Source organism: Perna viridis, chromosome 1 (assembly GCF_037379345.1).
Source record: "Perna viridis isolate PV_CMFRI_1.1 ecotype Kerala chromosome 1, ASM3737934v1, whole genome shotgun sequence".
Lineage (NCBI taxonomy): Eukaryota > Metazoa > Mollusca > Bivalvia > Mytilida > Mytilidae > Perna > Perna viridis.
The window spans coordinates 64,411,107-64,432,572 of NC_142445.1; the positions used below are offsets into that span (position 1 = coordinate 64,411,107).

The 21,466-nt window shown below is 33.5% G+C and overlaps 1 protein-coding gene across 4 annotated transcripts; it reads left to right on the forward strand.

Moving 5' to 3' along the window:
• The first annotated feature begins 330 nt into the window (after positions 1-330).
• On the forward strand, positions 331-20,013 carry LOC148629839 (uncharacterized). Of its 4 annotated transcripts, none has more exons than XM_088558244.1 (12): positions 331-536; positions 4,180-4,233; positions 5,727-5,812; positions 6,687-6,754; positions 10,970-11,417; positions 12,413-12,625; positions 12,856-12,884; positions 13,240-13,468; positions 14,374-14,484; positions 14,870-14,977; positions 15,376-15,504; positions 19,656-20,013. In XM_088558244.1, the coding sequence occupies exons 1-12, from the start codon at positions 460-462 to the stop codon at positions 19,991-19,993; spliced, it is 1,890 nt and encodes a 629-aa protein (XP_088414370.1). In that variant the 5' UTR covers positions 331-459; the 3' UTR covers positions 19,994-20,013. The 4 variants fall into 4 exon arrangements, with proteins under 4 accessions (XP_088414370.1, XP_088414378.1, XP_088414385.1 ...); XM_088558259.1 differs by lacking the exon at positions 19,656-20,013 and adding an exon at positions 16,280-16,829 and having other exon boundaries at positions 335-536; XM_088558252.1 differs by lacking the exon at positions 4,180-4,233 and having other exon boundaries at positions 332-536.
• Positions 20,014-21,466: the final 1,453 nt, after the last annotated feature.

Genomic DNA, 21,466 nt, shown 5'->3' on the forward strand with positions numbered 1-21,466 from the left:
TCGTGTGACGTTATCATAAACGTTTTATTCAACTATCATTTTAAAAGAATCAACCTTCGTTTTACAAAGCTTCAATAAAGTGAGAAATTAATACAGACCTGACAAAAGCTTTGTTACATTTCTGTTATGATTCATAAAGCAAAAATCGGGAGAAAGAAGATATTTAAAAAAAAAAGTCAAATGCAGATATGTTTCAATTGTCAATCGCAATAAAGTTTGTTTGAAATGTCTCAAACATAACCTAATTAAACAACCGTATGAAACCCGACAAGCATTTATTTTTTGTAATCGGGCTATCAGTATTTAAAGTGCTTTGATTTGATAAAAGCGGTGTAATAAGAGTTTCCGTAACATATGGTTCAAGTAGATTGCAGCGGGAAGATGTGTGCTTCATAACTAACCAATTAGGAATTATTTCAATCGATTAATTTTAGTAGTGGACACAATATTTTTGTAAAAATGAAAATAATTTTACTTTCCGTTTTGTTTAGTTGCATATCATTTTTAGACGGAAGAAATTGGCCAGTGCGATATAGGTAAGCATAACTAAACTTTATTTAAAGTGTCACTTAACATGTTAACCCGTCACAAAATAATGCACGAATGCACACAAATGAATTATTTATTGATCACATCGGTTGAAAATTTAAAAAATGCACTATATACTGCAAGTACGTATATGATTATAACACTCTGTATTCATAGTTTTGAAAGGAAATTAATCTAAAAATCGACGCTTAATATGATTGTAGTTCATGAATTCGTAAGTGTAGTAACAGGCAGAAGATGAAAACAAAAAAAATGTTTTCTTAGCTTAAATAATAATAAAAAAAATAAACATCTGATTCGTATAGAGCTAACCTCGTTGATCTCAACTTTTTTACTCTTCTGAGAACTCTTTTGCTGACGACCTTTACTTTATCTACAAATAAAAGTGAAGAGACCAGTTGCTAAGGAAAACTTCAGCAATTCCTTTTTTTGTAGTAACTGCTTTACAAGCCCCACCCGTCATGCGAATCAATCAAAACTAAATCAAAGAAAAATTGACGAAGGAACCAATCTTTTGAGTTTCTTATTACATGTGTACGTGGTAGACATTTAAATTAAATATGATTTCAATTATATCAACATATTTATTCCTATGAAGTTTTTAAAAAAATCGGAAATAACTTGTATGGAAACGAAACTAATTAGTCCAAGAAGTTTATTAAAACAGGAGGATAATAGATAAAAGGAAGTAAAGTTTAATCTGCAGACGGAAAGTATCTGGCACAGAGCAAATTAGCATGACTATATTATCTCTACTTACAGATCTAAAGTAACACAATACCACTTAGCTAATACCAGACAATATCTTAATAAACACAACTAAATTAAACTACAAGATTCACTAAATTCTTATTCACTCAACCTGTAACAGTTTGTTCTGTAAACATTTATAAAAAAAGATTAACGAAAATGCATTTTTTTTAAAATGAAGTAACAGTTAAGATAAATTTATAATGTAGTATATATAAAAGAGGGGTGGTGCCAGTTTATGCATTAAATACCAACTTAAGATCTTCCTTTTCCCTGCAAATTGAAAAAGAAGTTGGTATGCACAGCAATAATTTGGATTCGTTATGAGACGGTGAAAAAACGTAAGCCCAAGTTATTTACGAATTATTTTCGAAACTAGATTTTTATTTTCATATAAATTTTACATGATTTTCACCAGATTTGAGTAATTAATTGTGTTACAGTCGAGCCTTCACGTGAAATTTTCTCATGAAAATTATGCAAAGTAAATATAGTATGGAAAGCGTGCAATTTTCATGTGAACCATTTTTGTCTGTAGTACAATGAAATCTTCATAATTTGCCAAGTTTTGGCATTCAGGGCCCTAAATGACCATTTAGATTCAAGTGATAAGTAGAAGCCTTAGACAAAAAAAAGCTTTGATTGTTATAAAGAAAATATATCATCTAGGTGTCATCTCTCCTGAACAACTTCAACCAGGAACAGTGAAATTACTGTTAGAAACATAATTGGAGTCATTGTATTATATAATAAATGGATGACATTTTGAAGGGTTTTCTTCCTGAACAACATTTGACATTAGTGTAGTTCTTATTGGCATACTTTTAATGTCATAAATAGTTTGTTTTTGATTCATTACTATATATTGTTGCATTAATAATGATTCAACGAAAAAACAAATGCACTAATCCTACGGTTTCCTTCCACGAGAAAGATTCAGGACCAATCCGTGACTAGTGAACGTTGGTTTTGAAAGGTTTTAAATTAGTCGTCCAGCTAAGAATCATATAATGGGTAGATATCACATGTTTCTATTTTTTAAATGCTCCAAAGAACTGAAATCCAACAATTATAGTTTTATATCTGCATTACTGACCGAAGAAATTGTCGCACGTTCCGGAATATAAATGAAACAATCAGTTGAGTCTTTCACATCAGTTGTGTGTCCATTTTTTTAACTTAAATCAAATATTGTCGCGGATCTTTGTGTGAGAATCCAGTCGGGATCACCATAGGAATGAAACAACACGCGCTGTCAAATTATGTTTTAATAGAATAATGCATGCTTATTGCACAGTGAGTTTGTATAGCACCTATCTTCACAGGCTTTCTGTTTGGTCAGGTCCGACACGAAAATGTCCGAAGAGGGGATGTATTTTTGGTGTAGTAGGACTAAAACATTACCAAAAAAAAACTCCAGTTAGGACCCATTTGTCCATTATAGTTGAGTTTTGTAAGTGAAACAGCTGCACTATTCGGTTCTGTCAATTCGAAGCTGGATGAAAATTTATGACTATTATACAATGTAGAGTAGACTATTCGGTTCGTGTGATGATTGTATCACAAGAAAAAGTCTGTTTTGCATGCATAATAGTTGAGGGGTCGTTTCAAGTTCTATATCCGATAAACGATGTCGATTCCATAAAGTAGCTCAGCATGAAAATCCTTATGACTGGGTTTCCTTTTTTCCCTTTTTCTTTGGTTTATTCCAAAGTGAATACATGACCAGCAATACCTTTTGGCTTTTGTTTGTTGGAAAACGGTCTTGAAACGTATTCTTGACACTCATAAATACGAGTACATGCATCTCCTATTTTTATATTATAAACCGGAATACTTCTAATATATCTTCTAGCAGCGGGAACCTAGAATCACGATAAAAGGATTTAGTTCTTATTTTGTCACTACATTCTATAACGTTCACCACATAAGAGATTTGAAAAATTCCAAAAATAAAATGCCCAGTAAAGCTACATTAAAACTATGTGACTTTTTACTGAATCACTTAAATTCTTAATTTGCTCGATTCTTAAATGAACTGTTCTTTGGTTTATGTAAATAAAGAATTGAATTGAATTGGTACTTAGAATATCTGTTGGCTATCAACTGAATCCTCTACTACCCATGGTTTGTGATAATCAACGCTATCAATATTACGATAAATTACCGATGACTTTTATCTTGTATCATACTTATTTCTATCTTTCTCACACTTTCTGATATTATTTCTGAAGGTAAAGGTATGTAACACATTGATCAGAAATACTTCGAAAAATCGGACGAATACCAGTGCTGATAATTCACAAGTTAACTGTCTGCAAAATATCTCAAAATTCTATTAATATCGTAACTGCACTGTGTTTACATTCTATCAAACATCTGCTGAATGAGTAAGAAATACATTAAAAGTTAAATGTGCATGAAATAAGTTATGCGTTTTTACTGTAGACCAGTATAAGGCCACGAATCGTCCGTATTTGCTGACGATCACAGCTTATACGAATACAGTGATCCCTTAAGATCACAACGTCTTCCTTCAGAAAGTGTCAAAATTAAGGTAATATTCATTTTTGTACTACCAGAGCAGTTTGTACCTCACTAATTAATTCATCAACCATCAACGTCCAATTCCAAGTTGTCCAGTTACAACGCAGAGTTCATTCCAATTTAAATCTTGCTAATAAATTACTTTTGCATAGATTTTAGAATGTCATGACACAGAACAGAAAAAACTAACAATACAAACAACTAAATATCGTAAATAAAAGCACCATCAATCTACAAATAGAAAAAAAAGGAAATAGTAAAAGCTTTCAGCGCATTCTGGTTAAAAAATATTACAATTGAACCAAATACAATAACTACAGAATTTATTTGCAGCTCGCCTACAAAAATTACTCAAATAACCATGAAACTAAAATGGTGTAGAGATCCGTAAGTAAATAAGCTTGTTGAGCCCGGCGCATTCTAAGCGCATGTGGCTATCTACCTTCTATCCGAAGCCATGGAAGCGTAGCATGCTTTTTTTTTTTTGTTTTTCATCAAATTTAGACTGTTTTATCTATAGTTCATAGTTATCATTCATATATATTTATACTTTCTAGTTGTACTTGATTAGCGAGAAACAAAATAAAAGAATATTTGTATCAGTATAATGCCTAGTTTCCTGTGAATTTAGCGCTGTCGCATGTCGCTTTTAAGTCATCTTACACCGTGAATAGTTTTTCCTACTATTTATGGTTGATTGATTGATTGTTGGGGTTTAACGCCCGACCAGCAATATTTCAGCTATATTCAGGCGATTAACATGAAAAGGATGATATAATGAACATGAAATGATGATGATGATGAAATGAAAAAAGGATGGGACACAAGAATAATAGGGTCGATAAATTTTTGATTGCAACAAGATAAAAGGGAGGGATGGGTAAGGTCAGGCAATCTAGCCTCCTGTGGCGGAGCGCAAAGGTTCCTACTCCTATCGAATACCACAGCAGGGTTCTTTAACGTGCGAGGAACGTTGCATCTTTTCCAACACGGTGCACCACTATGGTTTGCAGTCAGGTTCTCCGTATTATAGCAGAACAACCCCAGCATGTAACGCGCCAGGGGTATCCCATTCCACCACCTGGGGCAGACAACCTAGTTGCTCTGTGGGCAGAGCGCCCTAGCCCCCGGCTACGGTTCTGAGCACTATTTAGTCGGCTTTTACGACAAGCTTAGCGCTGCTGCAGGTTTATTCTTTTGTCACTCGGACCTGCACGGGGCCCTACTATTTATGGAAAGTTTCCTTTAAAAGTATTCTACGGTTGTTTGTACATTCTGTAGTAGTACTATAATTTCTAATTTTTATACGTGAAACTGAATAATACAATGTATGAAATACTATCCCATACTATAACACAATTTGTCTTCATGATAACAAAGGAATCCTTTCTTTCTCTGCATGATGGCATTGTTGCATGATATAGGTTAATCTGACATGCAATGTAGCTAGTAAAATAATGACTATTTAACTTTTTCACATTCCACATTTTTTTCTTTTTTTCTTCGTTAAAACTCTACTATGTAATTTTATTCAAAAATAGTTGAATTATGGAAGCATAAACTTGTTCTTCATTACCGAGCGAACCACTAAAATCACGTCAGTTTTGTAATTAAGTGCACTGTATTATTTAAAGGTTGTACAATTACATTAGAAAATTAACTTGAATGCACTCGTTTGCACTAAAAAGATAATACTTACATTTTACAAATTAAAAATTGTTTTCGGATTGCACCAGTTTGCATTATGAGGACAGTACAAATTCGCATTGCATACTTATATAACATCTTGCATTATCTGATTTTCTAGGGCTTATCTCTGTGAATATATTTGTAATATAGATATAATTTACTTGCTGACCAATACGATTTCTGTGTTTTAGGTTTTCTAAACAATATATACAACGATATTACCCAGAATATAAAATACAATGCATTCCTGGGTTTGAAGGACGTGATTGTACCACACGTAAGTACTACTCTTACAACATACAAGAAACAACCTACTACTTTTGTTAATCATTTGCCAATGTTGAAAAATGTTAAAACCCTTTTCGATATTCATTTGGTCGGCTTTCAAGATTGTTTGATAATGTCTATTACTCTCGAGAAAATCCAATGAGAAATAGACCTTATGTGTTTCTTATTATATACACATTAATATTGTCTAAACTCGTAATTTTTTTTAGCCATAATAATTTGATTTTATTTTACAAAAAATGTACTATGTGAATTATATACTGAAAGAAATTAATCGTAGAATGTTTGATATAAAATGTCAAATACTTCCCTGCAGCTACACTTGTAGTTAGAAGTGCGACCAAACGGTAAATTAAGGTTACTCTAGGATACGTTACTTTAATTTCTCTGGCAGATAAGGGGGATCAAGGGTACCAAGATTCAAACAGTTGTAAAAAAAAAGAACATACACCAGGGACAAAGGATAAGGACGAGACAAAATGATTCACATACAAAAAAGAACATGAAATAAACAAAATAACACTACACAAATACAATGAGCAGCCCAGACTCCATTAAAATTGGAAGCATTGACTAGGTGCACCGGTAGGGTTCGTGTCCTCAACCTTTCTAGAAACACCCACCGAATTGCTAATGCTAATAAAATGTCACGCCTGGAATAGTTCGTTTGATTACAAAAAATGTACAAATATGTACTGCACAACACTTATAGATTTTTAGTGTCTGCAAAATTCTTATGATACTAAAGTACATTTCTGCAATGAAAGCTTATGGTTGGAACAAAAACGGGATTTTATCTAACAAGAAATATCTGCTTTAGACATAAGTACACATCTAATTGTACTAGATTTATTTCATTTCAGAATGTTTTACGTGTAAAGATTATAGAAACTTAAAAAACAGAGTAGTTCATTTAGAAACAAACCGTACGGTGAGTAAATACAATCTACACAAGTGATTACGAATGGTAACGTTCAATGTATTCCAAACAAACCGTGACTTGGCATAACATTTATATACTTGAATATTTGGCTTCTGCAAATAATCATCACTAATATACTTACGCCAGGAAGCCACACTATATTTTTGATGGTTATGGAGTCCAAAGTGTACATGCATATGGTAAAACTTCAAAAGTTGCGGTTCAAATGAATTAATTCTATGCTATTCAAATTAAAGAACCGCAGTGAGTGCGCTCACATACCCCACGCGTCCCATTGTTGGATACTCAAGTAAATTTGTTCATAAGAGAAATACATGTAGAAGGACCCCCTATAAAAAAGGAATAAGAGTGTTTTTAAGGCATTAAAAAAGATTGCAACAAATTAATTTTTAAAAAAGAATTTTGAAAACGATTTTTTTCTTTATCTTGTAACTAAGTTCTGTTACTCAGAATCTTTGAGTTTTAATTACAGTAAATAACATCGTAGCGGAACAAAACATACACTTGACCTGTAACTTACCTTGGTGAACTTGCATACCAAAAATCATATCAATATCTGCAAGCTTTTAGAAAAAAGTTCTGAAAACTGAAGATGGACTGACCAACGGACGGACTGACAGACAAACGATCTGACGGGTCAAAAACATTATATCCTCCGCAACTTTGTTGCGTGGGTATAATTATATCAGCAGTGTATACCTAGTAGGGATCTCTTCAAGAACCAAACTGTGGGTAAACAAATGTGAGGAAACAAAACTCCACTGATTATTTAATGTCTTTATTTGTACAATACATCAGTACTAAAGAATAAAAACCGAATTTGTGATACTAGTATTTATAAGAGTTTACTGCTTAGATCAAGGTTTTGTTTGCTTGTTTGTTGGGATTTAACGCCCGAGCGGCAATATTTCAGCTATATTAAGGCGATGAACATGAATAGGATGATAAAATGAACACGAAATGATGATGATATGAAAAATGGGATGGGACACAAGGATAATGGGGTCGACAAATTTTGATTGCCACTGGAAATAGGGAGAGGTGGGTACGGTCGGGCAATTTCGCCTCCTGTGGCGGAGCTCTATGGTCCTTCTTTAGGAGAATACCACAGTAGGGTTCTTAAACGTGCGAGGAAAGTGGCATCTTTCCCAACACGGTGCACCACTATGGTTTGCATGTAACACACCAGGGGTACTCCATTCCACCACCTGGGGCACATAACCCAGTTGCTCTGTGGGCAGAGCGCGCTAGCCCCCGGCTACGGTTCAGAGCACTATTTAGTCGGCTTTTACGACAAGCTTACCGCTGCTGCAGGCCTATTATTTTGACACCCGGACCTGCACGGGGCCTTAGATCAAGGACAAAAAGCACGGTTTCCTTGCATTCTATAAGAAAAATTCAATTTCTACGATGCTAAAGATATCAAAAGTGGACACGTGACAACATGGGGTTTATTTCCAGTAAATAAAGATTCATGTTCCGTAAAATACAGCTGTAATTAGTTCACAGTACAAGACAAATAACAGCATCTTGCAAAGAAAGATAACATTAAAAGTTAACCTTATGTGTGAATGTATATTTTAATACATCTACTTATAAAAAAATACAACCTTTGAGTAAATTGAATATACGGCTTCATCAATCTGTTTGTGAAGTATAAACCAACTAGCTAAATATGTAGTTTTACTCATGGTTTTAATCCATATTAAAATGTAGCAAATTACGGTAAATTACTTCATCTAACATATTAAATAGTAAAACAAAAGCGTTAGAGTAAAGGCTATTAACTATACAATAAAAGTAAAAATAGCCATGCAAATAATTAAACAAAGCAAAAATTCAAGAAAACAAAACATTTTACTTACCTCACATATCGTGCAAGAGTCGCAATTGTAAATGGTTACAGGAACATCATTCCGATCCTCAGTAATACTGTATTGTACCTGACTTATTGTATTTATAGTTTAAAAACAATTACTTAATGACCACAGTATGCAATCGATTTAATGCTTTACACTTTTACTTTCGAGTGGACCATTCGAATTGTCAAATGAACCAATCATTAATCTCTATTATCTAAGCATACAGATTTATGCGTTTAGGCACATGTTTATGAAAAGTAAAAATATTAATTTCTGGACCATTGACATACACAATTAATCTAGGAATGTTAAAGAACTAATCTTAGTTATAGTAAAGTTGAATGCAGATATATATGATAGTCGAGTTGAAAAAGCACTAGTTGTTAAGTTCAGATAAACATCAAAACCATCATGTCCGTTCCAAAAAGTTTGTTATTCTATCCAATTCAACTCGAATAATACATTGTATATAGAAAATACATAAAATATTCATATAATACAATATTGCATACTATTAAAGTCACATTGACGACTTTTCTTTGATTAAATATCTGGTCAGTGTGTTTTGACATACCTTTTATTAAAGATTTTAAAAATTTCACAGTGGCCTGAATCTTTGATAGACCTATACATAGACAATATTCATTACTCAAGACGGTTTGTTAATGACAACGATAAAAATGGCATTCTACCACACTGTATGATAAACACATTAGTTCACAAGAGTAACCCTTTTATTTTTATGAAGGACTTTACTTATTTACAGGATAAATATAAAGCCACAGGAGTACTACTCGTGGTAAAACAAGCACTTGGCATTAAATTGCTGTAAAATCGAAATTCTGGACAGAAATCGCAACAAAAATAAAAATAATGTTAGTTCCTACTAAAAGGAAAATGTTCCATGTTCAATCTAATGCGAATAAGAATCTTCAATTACGCTTTAATCCATACAAGATCTAACCATTTTATACTCTTCTTCAAAGGACTCCGCCTCTCTATAATTCTTTTCGGTGTTCTCGAGGGTCACGTGATATGCGACTCATTCCAAAAGGGAAAGAATCCTTTCGCGTCATTTTAAAAAAAATTCGACTTGCTCATTCTAATGCTAAATTGATGACGCAAACGAGTTCACTTCTGTAAAAAATACGTTGCACAAACGGTACTCTTGCGCAAATAAGTTGTAGCGCAAAAGGACACAAAAACTGGGTTAAATGATTTCACCTAGCAAAAGTAGTATTCAGCCAGTTTCAAATTTAATAAGGGACCGGTCAAAATTTATCGCACCTTAACACCGGTGCAAAAAATAAGGGCCTAATTAAAAGATGCAACCCTATTGCTATCTGACTTGAAAAAAAATGATGTCCTATGTCAACTTGTTAATAAAAAAGTTGGTGTCCTATCATGGTTTTCTTATAAAGTGTAATTTAATACAAGCATATACCATTTTTTATCGTGACAATGAAAATATGTAATCAAAAGCATCAGATGTAAATAAAAATAGAATAATTAGACAAATGGAAGTATCACTTTGAGACAAAGATGTCTTTCCTGGAATATTCAATTATACATGTAAATGGAACAAGAAATACTGAGAGCGAAACTCACAAAGGACATCCCCGCTGCACAAACACGGTATGAAACTTAAAGTTGAATTATCTGCCCTTGGAATTAAGCGAGATGGATTATCTTACAATGTGCAAATTTACACATTGTGTCTAAGCATCAAGTGAAGTTTCATTGAAACTTTTTGTACGGTATAGGATGAGATGCGCTTACAAAGTATGTTGACAGACGGACGGACAGACAGACAGGGTGATTCTTACATACATCCCAAACTTTGTTTGCGGGGGTATAAATATATCTACAATGTTATGTTGTCTTGAAATTTTTTTGGCAAGCGGATGCGTCGTGATCTTGAAGTGCCTGTTTGTAAACTGACATCAGTAATGTTCTAGTCATTATATTTGTACATATGTTATGCATTTTTTTAACTATACATATAATCATTACAATTACAATGAATTATGTTAATTAGTTGTATTCTCTACTGCATTTATACGTTGTAGACTATTTTTGTTTTAATAGTTTATTTTTTTTTTAATTTCATAAAAAAATTAGTTCAAAGTATTTGTTAGTAAAAAAAAAAACATGTGTCCTATGGATATTATCAGTATAAAAAGTGGTGTCCCAACAAAAGCATTACATCAAAAAAGTATCTATCCTACTGCTATTTGCACCGGTCCTATGTGGCGATAAATTTTGACCGGTCCCTAAGCAGTAGTTAGCCCATTTACAAACAAGCTATTAAGTTACATGTCCTCACTCCGCATTTTAACAGATAATATTTCCAACTGGTCCAACAATCAACCCAGATCGAGGCAATTCAGGAAGAGTTGGTCCAAGAGGAGAAAAGGGGGACCGGGGAAAGAAAGGTGAGGTAGGAGAACCTGGGCTACCTGGATTACAAGGTCCAAAAGGGGATCGTGGGTTTCAGGGATTTACTGGACAGAAAGGTGAACTGGGCCAATCTGGATTACCGGGACAGAAAGGAAGCCCAGGTATCAGTGGCCCGCCCGGGACACCGGGTAAAAACGGCATAAAAGGAGAACCAGGAACAGGATCAGGCGGTCAAGGATCCCGTGGCGAAAAGGGAGAACCAGGTGAAATAGGTCCCGCAGGTCAACCAGGGCTACAAGGATTACCAGGCATTCAAGGAGAAGAAGGACTTCCGGGAATAGCCGGTGCTCCTGGTCTGAGAGGTTTAAAGGGAGAACCAGGCATGAATGGTAAAATATTACTTTCCTGAAGGGATCGTTAATGCTTGTATTAACAACTGGGTACTGCATGTAAACGTATGGCCAGAAAACCCATGAATATTCGGTTTGTGCATGTAAAATCGGAAGCTTGAAAATAGCATCATTGTACTATATTCTCGGATATTTTGATAATGCAATTGCTCAAAAACAATATCAGTCTCGGAAAACATTTGCTAGCTTCGATAATTAAATACAAATTGAATCTTAGCTTTTTCCGAGATAGGAATAGTCAAAACTTTTAAAAGTTTTAGTTTTAAATAGATTTCAACGAAAATGACATAATCAGCTTATCAATACCGGGCAATTCGACCCAAAGACTTCCGGATACTCGAATGCCGGACATTTCGGCCATAGACATTTCAGATCTCTAAATTTGCTTATTGGACAACACCAGTTTAAAATAAATATTAAACATCTTTCAAATATTAGCGAGGAGAGATGTACGGCAGCAAGCACGTGCAAGTTAGTGGGGTGCAGAACGATGAGAACAAAGATTCATTGTCCGGAAGTGATATGTCGCGGAGAGAATGTAAAATAACAACAATTCTCCTAAAATTATTTTGGCAACAAAACGATTTCTTTAATGCCTGAAAATCTAACTTAAATTGCGAACTCCTACGTACAATGTTTATTAGAACGTCACATTGCAACCAATATCGTCCCTTTTACTTTCGTCCCTAACTCAGTTCCGAAGACAAACAACATCGAAATGCCAGAATTTTATGTAAATGGAACAATGTATTTGTGGTTCAAAACACTTGTATATATTACATATTTTAATAATAAATTAATATCTTAATGATAATTTTATGTCAAATAAATATGAATAGTCAACGTTCTCTGATGACTAAGTATATGTATTGCTCATGCATGTGCCTACAACTGTTTGCCATTTACTGTGAAACATACTGCTAACGTGTGTTTCATCAAAAACCAAAGTTTTTGTTTTTACATATATATTTTAGGCATAAATGGGTTTCCTGGTTTAAATGGACAACCCGGACAAAAAGGAGTTGCTGGGATAACCGGAGAGCGGGGATATCCTGGCGTTCCTGGTAGTCCAGGTCAAAAAGGGGACGCTGGTATACGTGGACCTATGGGTCCTCCAGGGTTAACGGGATCACCAGGAATGAAAGGAGAACCGGGACAAACAACTACAATTAGCATTCCAAATGAAGGTAAATATAAATATATATCGACATAATTTTTATGTATATATTAACAAAAATGATATGAAGTATGGTGAAGAAATATATTTTACCCAAACGTAAAGCTTAATTGGAATTCTTCTAACAAGTGTTTAATACTACATAAACACAAAACTAGTAGATAATCATACTTTTTGTCCATTGAACGCTCTGTTTGTTTTGTCGATTTTTTTTTTAATTCTTACCTTTTCTTTTTGTAGAAATCAATATATTAAAAGAAAGAATAAAGGTAAGAAACATTTAAGGTTATACATGGTAGATGTTATTTCTAATTTTTTATGTTCATGCCTTGAAAATAAAAAAGGTCAATTTTATTATCAAGCGTGTTGAACTTTATAATATAATATAATATAATATAATATAATATTTGAAACTTTTATTTTCACACACCTGGAAAATGCTGGGCTATAATCACCACTTGGAACAGTTACATACAAAGAAATTGCGCCAAATAGTTGCTATTTAACAACTAAGTTAACACTTTTGAATTTTCTAGAAAAAGAGCAGAAAGTGATACGTTTATTGAACATTTCAAAGGTTCGCAGCTCAACGTTTAAAAACCCGAGGTAAATATTATATTTCAGACATTAGAGGGTACAATATCAACATGTTGTAATAAAGTGAAGGAATTGGAAGTGGTGTTGACAGGAGTAATACAGTCATTAAGTACAACTACTTCACTGCCAACTCAACGATCAACACAACAACAAACTCAGGCACCAACACAACGACCAACTCAATCAGTAACTCAGCCACAAACTCAGCCACCAACTCAGCCACCAACTCTTCCACCGATAACAACACCAAGACAAGGTTGATGAAATTTTGGTCATTTAATCAAGTTTAAAATCGTAGTAACTAATGCGACTACATGTTGTTCAGCGGTATTCTCTTTCATTCTATATTGCCATCACGTTTGTACGTGTATTTTAACCACGATACATTTCTTTTGATATCTGTGTAGAAACAGTAAGTTAAATATTTTAAAGCTATATTTTATTGTAACGAATTGAGTGAACTTAATGGTACAGAATTATAAAAAAGAAAATTCTCCTGTCAATCACCGGTCAGAGGTAGAGTTAATGCTTTGAAGGAGCCACATCGACAATGTAACAAATAAAGTGCATTTTAAATCAGTACGAATTTATCACGAACAATTAACAAATATGATAATGATATACGTATCGCTAACGATTCGAATGCTCAGCAAATGAAACACGAGAATCTGATTAGTTTTAAAAAGATGTTAGCTTTATACAATAAAGTACAAATCTAAGAAATTAAAGGAAGTGCAGACTACTACGTATTCCACAACCTTTAGCTAAAAGCTTGCTCTTTCCTATCAGCATAAAGTTCTCCAGTTATTTCGGGAAGAAAGTGCTTCAAACATGGAGGAAAGAAGCCTCCTTGCAAAAGAGTTGTGCATATGAGCGACTTTAAACGTTTCAGATAACGAAACGTATTGGGAACATTTTATGAACACGTTTTTTAGTTCTCTAAAGCACAAAATGAAATTTTGAACTCTCATTTCTTACTTTTTTGCCCTTTTCTATGACTTTTGACTTTATTTTGTTTTTATATCGTGTTTGATTAGAGTAAAGTATCATATTGTTCACTAAAAATTCTCTGCATTTGAAAGTGATTTCGTTGTACTTTACAAGAGTTTTGTATAAATGTGAATAAAAACATCAAATTTCATTTTGTTATAAATATGATAGATTGTGAACCAAATCAGATGAAGTGTATTAGCACAGGGCAGTGTATACCTCTTGAATTCAAATGTGATGGCATCAATGACTGTGCTGACGACAGCGACGAACGGGATTGTAGTAAGTCTTATCTTCTCCAACGCCTTGAGATAAGGTTAAAAAGAAATAACAAAAAAAATGAAACGTTTAAATTGCACCATTCAGATATGAGCAGTTCCAGAAAAAAAATCAAAAAAAAAAAAAAAATTCTTTCATATTAACTGCAGTGTTGTAGAGAATTTAGATTTTATGAATTTGTATTTTCTCCAAGAGTTCTATGTCAACAATACAGACAGAAGAGAACACCCTAAAACGCACCAGTAAAAAAGTAAACCTCGCCTTTCCAGTTGTACATTTTCCATTCGTTGTGTTAGCATATGGTTTTATGTGAAATAAGTCCTTAACTTGAATAGGGAATAATTTGTTTTATATATGTAATAATGAATATATGATTATGTAATTCCAGAGTGCAACGAGCGAGAATTTACATGCAAAAGTGATAGACGTTGCATTCCTCTTGAGAAAAAGTGTAACAACGAATTTGACTGTTCCGATCGGTCAGACGAATTAGATTGTAAGTAATAATATGTTAAAAGGGTTTTCATTGATAATAATATCATATCTTTCATATACGGCTCATTGTTGCACCTCACGTACCCCGTACCAACGAAATTACGTTACGGACGGACAGACGAAAAAAAATTAAATAAGCTTTCCAAAAAAGGATAATATTAACAACTTTTTTTAAAATTTTTAACGAGGTCATGTTTTATGTTTTGAAAAGTTAAAAGTCCTTAAAAGTAATATCATACAATAGTTGATATATTCAAATTTCTGACAATGTAAAAAGAATAGCTCCAAAGGTATCTACCACACCGAAAATGACAATGAAAAACATGAAATTATGGATTTGTTGCTTTTATGTTGTAAGGACAAATACCAACTTTTTTAATTTTTGCATTTTTTTAATAGGTCCTACTGAAACGCTTTGTCCTGAAGGCCTCTTTAAGTGTACCAATGGTAAATGCATAAGTCCTTCTCTGACATGCAATGGTAATGATGACTGTGGAGACGAAAGCGATGAAATGCTAGATGATTGTCGTGAGTCATTTTTTGGCAATAGCAATTGAGTTTATAATATGCTTTAATCTGTCGAGCATTCAAATTTTGGTTGCATACGCATTATATGTATATATTATAACAAACAAACAAACAAAAAAAAAAAAAAAAAAAACCAACAATTTAGACTGATTAATAAGCAGAAAAGCGTTTTTTAGGTTATAAACCGAATGTAAGCCCTCTAAATTGCGGTCGTATAAATGTTATCATGCTGTCGACTTGAGTATACAGAATACGTGTATAGATCTCAACTGAAGTTGTATAACCAAGTGCCTAACCCAATAAAAACGCATATCATATTGAAGGCTCGGGTTGATTGGGAGTTGCGACTTGAACTATTTAGGGCCGACGGGTCAAAAGGGACAAGAATCGAGCATTTTCGGATTGTTCGGATAAAAAATTGAGTAAAACAGCACGAATCTCAATAAAATCGTATTACAAGTTCATAGCTCTATCAATTTTAAAGGTGTGTTAATACTAATTCTAATTGTTCAGTCTACCAATTCGTTGTTCGTATCAAGCTGCATTGAGTAAAGAATTTTGTTGCGTATTAATAAAAACACTAGCATTACAACGTTGAATAATAAATGAGGGGAAAAAAAACATTATTACGATGCACATCAATATCAAGTTTTGTTACAACAAAATAATTAATAAATCGAAGAGAAACAAATAGAAACTGCAATAATGTCTTTACATCAGCTTATCTGGTAAATGATTGCATTTTCTGATATTTCTATCGTTTCTTCTTCTGTAGAAATTGATATTGAGGGCACAGGTGATCAAGAACTCCGAGGCGACGTTCCATACACATCTTGATAGTCCAGCTTATATTTATCCATTGTATCACATTACCACGTGAATGAGAGAATGCGGCATGAATTCTTGACATGTATCCACTATAGCAAACTGTGATCGTGTATAGCTTTTTATTAGTATGAGAATTGAATGGTACCGTCGTGTATTATCTGATCGCTATTGTATCAACCGTCATATTAGCGTTGTAAAGAAGTATGTCAGCTTTAATAAAGACGAATTTTGAAAATTAAAGTTATATGAAAAATATGTTTAAAAAAGAAAATGAAGTTCTACTGATATTTTTTTTTCCAATACTGAACCAATACTGTTGATACAACGGCGTCTTATGTGTCATATGCTCACTTTATGTATTCAACGTCATCTCGGAATTCTCGGGGTTAATCATGCAAAAAATATTTCCGTTGTTTTTAGATTCTATGCAGTTATGTAATGAATTTTGTATCACGACTGTATTTTAACTATTTTGAAATAAAATTACCGAGAATAAAGTGGTTTTTCAGTAAGGACATCGGCATGAAATTTTGTAAGAAAAACACTTAAATCCAGTATTTGCCTAATCCAGTAATCAGTAAAAATGAAATATGCACCGGTAAGAATTCTCCCTGAATACATACTCTACCTTGAGCAGAAACTTTGCAACATGGAACATGTACCACCAAATAATGCTAGAATCGATTTGGTCGACTTGGAACGAATACAAAGCTGGAATAAAGCAAAGAAACGACTAAACTGAAATGATAAACAACAAACAGTACTAAAATACAACAACAACAAAACAAAACATAAATAAACAAAATAAAATCAACAAACAACAAAAACAATTGATGCTAGCCCGCTACATGTAATTGATTTTGGTAAATAAACCCCGATACGTATACGTTCATTCAAATTCAAAATAACATTAAATGCAAAACATGATTTTGGTAATAGAGAAAATTATCAGTTACTATCCAACCTTCAAATCATAATTACTTACGGATGCGATGTAATTCAGTACTGCCAGTTTCTTACCTCACAGACAAATGTATTAAAGCTATTAACGCAAACAAACAAAATAATAAAAACAAACAATAACAAATGAAAATGAAAATGCGGAAGAGAAACTCAGTTATATACAAAGGACGTAATCATGTGTACAAATATGTTTTACTGAAACGAAAGTTCAAATAGAGTAAATAGAAATAGAGAAAGCTTAAAGAATGTACTGAATCCAAAAACATTACTGAACCATTCGGGTTTTACATTTTGGGCTTGTATACTAAAATGTACAAATCCACAATTGAAGAATAAAAAGAAATAATATGAAATATGAGACCCAGTCTCTATGAAAAAATAGTCAGGATTTGATTCGTTCATGTAAAAAATGGACAAATTTACTTTTATTTCTTAGAAACAGTTACAGAACATATTACCAGTATTAGTTCGTCCTTTTTAAAAATTCTATAATCTTTCTTAGTTTTGTTGATTTTTAAAATGGGGAAATTCATGTATGGTTTTCTAAGAAACACATATCTGTATACAAAAAGACAATAGTCATGTAAAAATACAGCATACTAAGACTAAAAAGCTATAATTTGTTTTGTGGGCTTTCCTGAGTCAATCAACCATTGGCAGGGTCTGAATTTTATATGGATTGGTGAGTATATACTGGAGGTACGATTGAACTAATTACGAGGACTGTTCGGTTTTAATTTGATTATAAGCGAGCGAAGTTCTTTCTTATATATAAAGAAATTCGTCTAAAAATTCATCAAATTGACCAGTTGATAAACTTTCGTCAAAGCAAAACGCTACATCGCTATCTATTGATGCTATGAAATAGAGTAAAATACCTACCAGAAATCAAGGACTGAAGTATTCAAAGTCGCTAATCGTCAAATATTCAGTGTCACTGATTTTGGCTTACTTGCAACATCCGAAATGGTGCAAATGCAATAAGCTCTAAAGTCGGGTGACTCCCGCTAAAATCTTGATTCCTTGATATTATTGCGTACTCTATCGTAATCGTTATGACTCGAATGTTTTCAATCATCCGGAACTAGATTAAACAGCTGGCAATGGCTATATATAGATATCAGTGTACTAATAATATATATGACCTTTAAATAATCGATTGCAACGAACGTATGCGTTTGAATCGGAAACTGGGTAATATCACACAAATTCAATGCTAACCGATCATTTTATCTTTTAATGTAAACTTCTCGTTCTAATACACGCAAAAAACACACATAGACATGTATATGATATGTTTTTAAAAAAGTACGTTGTAGCGATCTAAAAATCTTATGATATTGACCAGGGAATCAGTTTAAGAACCAGATTAAGCAGCTGGCAATGAACATTCATAAATATCGAGGGGTGCTAATGCATATGACCTATACAGTCTTGTAACGAGCCTCAGTGCCTGACTAGGAAATTGGGTAATATTTACGGCTAACAAATCATTTCATGTAAACTTCTTTTTCTTGTACAAGCAAGAAACACACGTAGAACACACGTGTATGATACCCAAGAGATACATTTTTATCTCGTATGAAGCTTTAACTATATGACGCTATGGCGGTAAACACGGCGCGGATCTGCAGCATTACGTGGCGTATAACTACATATTTATGCAAATCAAATGCGAGTCACTAACAATATTCGGAACTCCTCGAACATTAAAAAAATATAACTTTCGGTTGTGATAAAATCAAGCATTCTTTGCCGAACCAGGAACCGTTTCACCGATACAATTCCATTTTTTTTTTGGAAAATCTTTTGCCTGATCCTACAAATGAAAATATTCTAAATCAAATTTAGCATAGTGTAAATGCATGACATCCACATAATTTTAAAGGGAACCTACTTTATGCTTCGCTTCAAGTTGAGACTTACTTATTCCTTCTTCATATTAATGACTGTGAAGGTTATGACCGCTGCATCCTTTAGTTTAAACATAATAAATTAATATTAACATTGATATGTGTTAATGACTAGGATTCGGTAACAAGCTTGGTTGATCTTTTTTAAAAACCATCTCCTGCATCCTTTAAATTTTCATTTAGAGTTTGCATCAGGCATGAACCACATTTATTTTTTGTTGATTGTTCAAAATAACTTTCAGGATGATTCGAAAATGCATTGCTGTACTTATCTGAGACAAATGCTAATGACTTTATAGGTTTTGAAATAGCAACCTCTACCACCAGCAGAGTCAATCTAGTGTGCCATCAGACAGATGCCCGAGGTAGCTACACAAGGTCAAAATTGATCTTATGAAATCAAGACAAAAGGAAATTAGTCATATTTTAATTCTTTGTTAATTTCAGAAATCAGTGTAAGTGGTGATCTGAAGCTGGCAACAGACTGTTTAGGTATTGAATGTTCAAAGCCACCACTGACCTTACGTGGTGATAGGTCTGTTCCACCACCACCTATACCACCTCAGGAAATGCCACTGCGTGATGATTTCATACAAATCATGTCCTCCAGCAACTGTAGTGACAGCGCAATGTCGTTCTTCGACCTTCAAACAGAACTAAAAAATGACATTAACCTCCAACTTCGGGACAGAAGCCTTGTTATGTTGTCCAATAAGAGCGGAATTATAAAAGTGTCTGTCGTTGTTTTTCTGTTTATTTTCTCTTCCGGTGCACTTTTATTTTAATAAATAGTCTTCAACAAAAATTTGTCTAGTTTCGTTTCCACTATTTGAAATGTTTTCTTTATTGTCTGATTATATAGAAACGACATTTGTTCGGTCCTTCGTTTAAGCTTATTCACTATTTTTTAGTGTATAAGTCGTTGTAAAGGTCAGACAAAAAGGGAAAAATCTAAAACATGAATGTCAAAACCCATCGATGATTTAATTCAAAGAAATCTTCTTTACGTGGATCGCTTTTTTGATCGGCGAATTGTCAACTAGCACGTTTTTTTTTCGGATGAATACACCCTGATAAAAGAGAGTCAGTATGGCTTTAGAGAAAATGATTAAACTCTCGAGAATATTTATGCAATCTTTTACGCTGTTCCAATTCCTCAAATTTAAAAAAAAGAAAAATGTACTGTGCATTTATTGACTTCACGAAAGCCTGTAATAAGATGTATAATGTGATATCTAATATGTATACATAGTGATATGAAGTCGCGTATTCCATATAATAAATTTTTCTCTGCTTATTTAAGATGTGAAACCGTTGTGAGATGAGACAGGGTGAAAACTTGTCACACTTTCTCTGTGCGTTCTTTCTCAATGACTTAGACTTTTTTTTTTAATTATTAGAAAATATTAATGGACTTGGTACCATAAGTAAAAACAAAGAAAAAGAAATATCTATAATTTTGTTTTCATTTTATTATCAAATGCTAATGATACTGCTTTAATAGGTGGTTCAGCTGAATATTTACAACAGCAATTATTCTCATAAATGGGAAATGACGGTTAACGTAGCAAAATAAAAATATACTGGTTCATGGTTTTCATAAAAATTGTATGATTTTTTTTAAACTTTCCAAATCATCTTCCAAATATGCAGAGGAAGATGTTTACAAAATGCTGGAATTTCTAATCGACAACATATTTGTCCAGTGTGGTGGACGTGTTTTTCAACAAACGGTCGGCATTCCAATGGGAACAAATTGTGCTCCTTTACTTGCTGACCTATTCCTTCACTCTTATGGCTGACTTTATAGCTGATCTGATCAGAAAGAAAGAATATCGTTTTGCTAGATCCTTCAATCTCAGTTTCAGCTATATAGATGACGTATTATCTTTAAACAATCCTAATTTCGGGGATTTGATACATCGCATCTACCCAAAAGAACTTGAGATAAAGGATACTACAGACACTGTGAAGTCAGCCTCATATCTTGACCTACACTTAAAAATCAATGGTAAAGGAAAACTATTGACCAAACTTTACGACAAACGTGATGACTTTTCATTCAGAATTGTCAACTTTCCTTTCATCTGTGGCAACATCCCTTCGGCACCTGCGTATGGAGTGTTCATATCACAACTCATACGTTATGCCAGAGCTTGCCGAAACTACGCAGACTTTTTGTATCGCGCTAGAACCCTAACAAATAGGCTTCTGGAACAAGGTTATCTTGCTACAAGATTGAAGTCATCACTACAGAA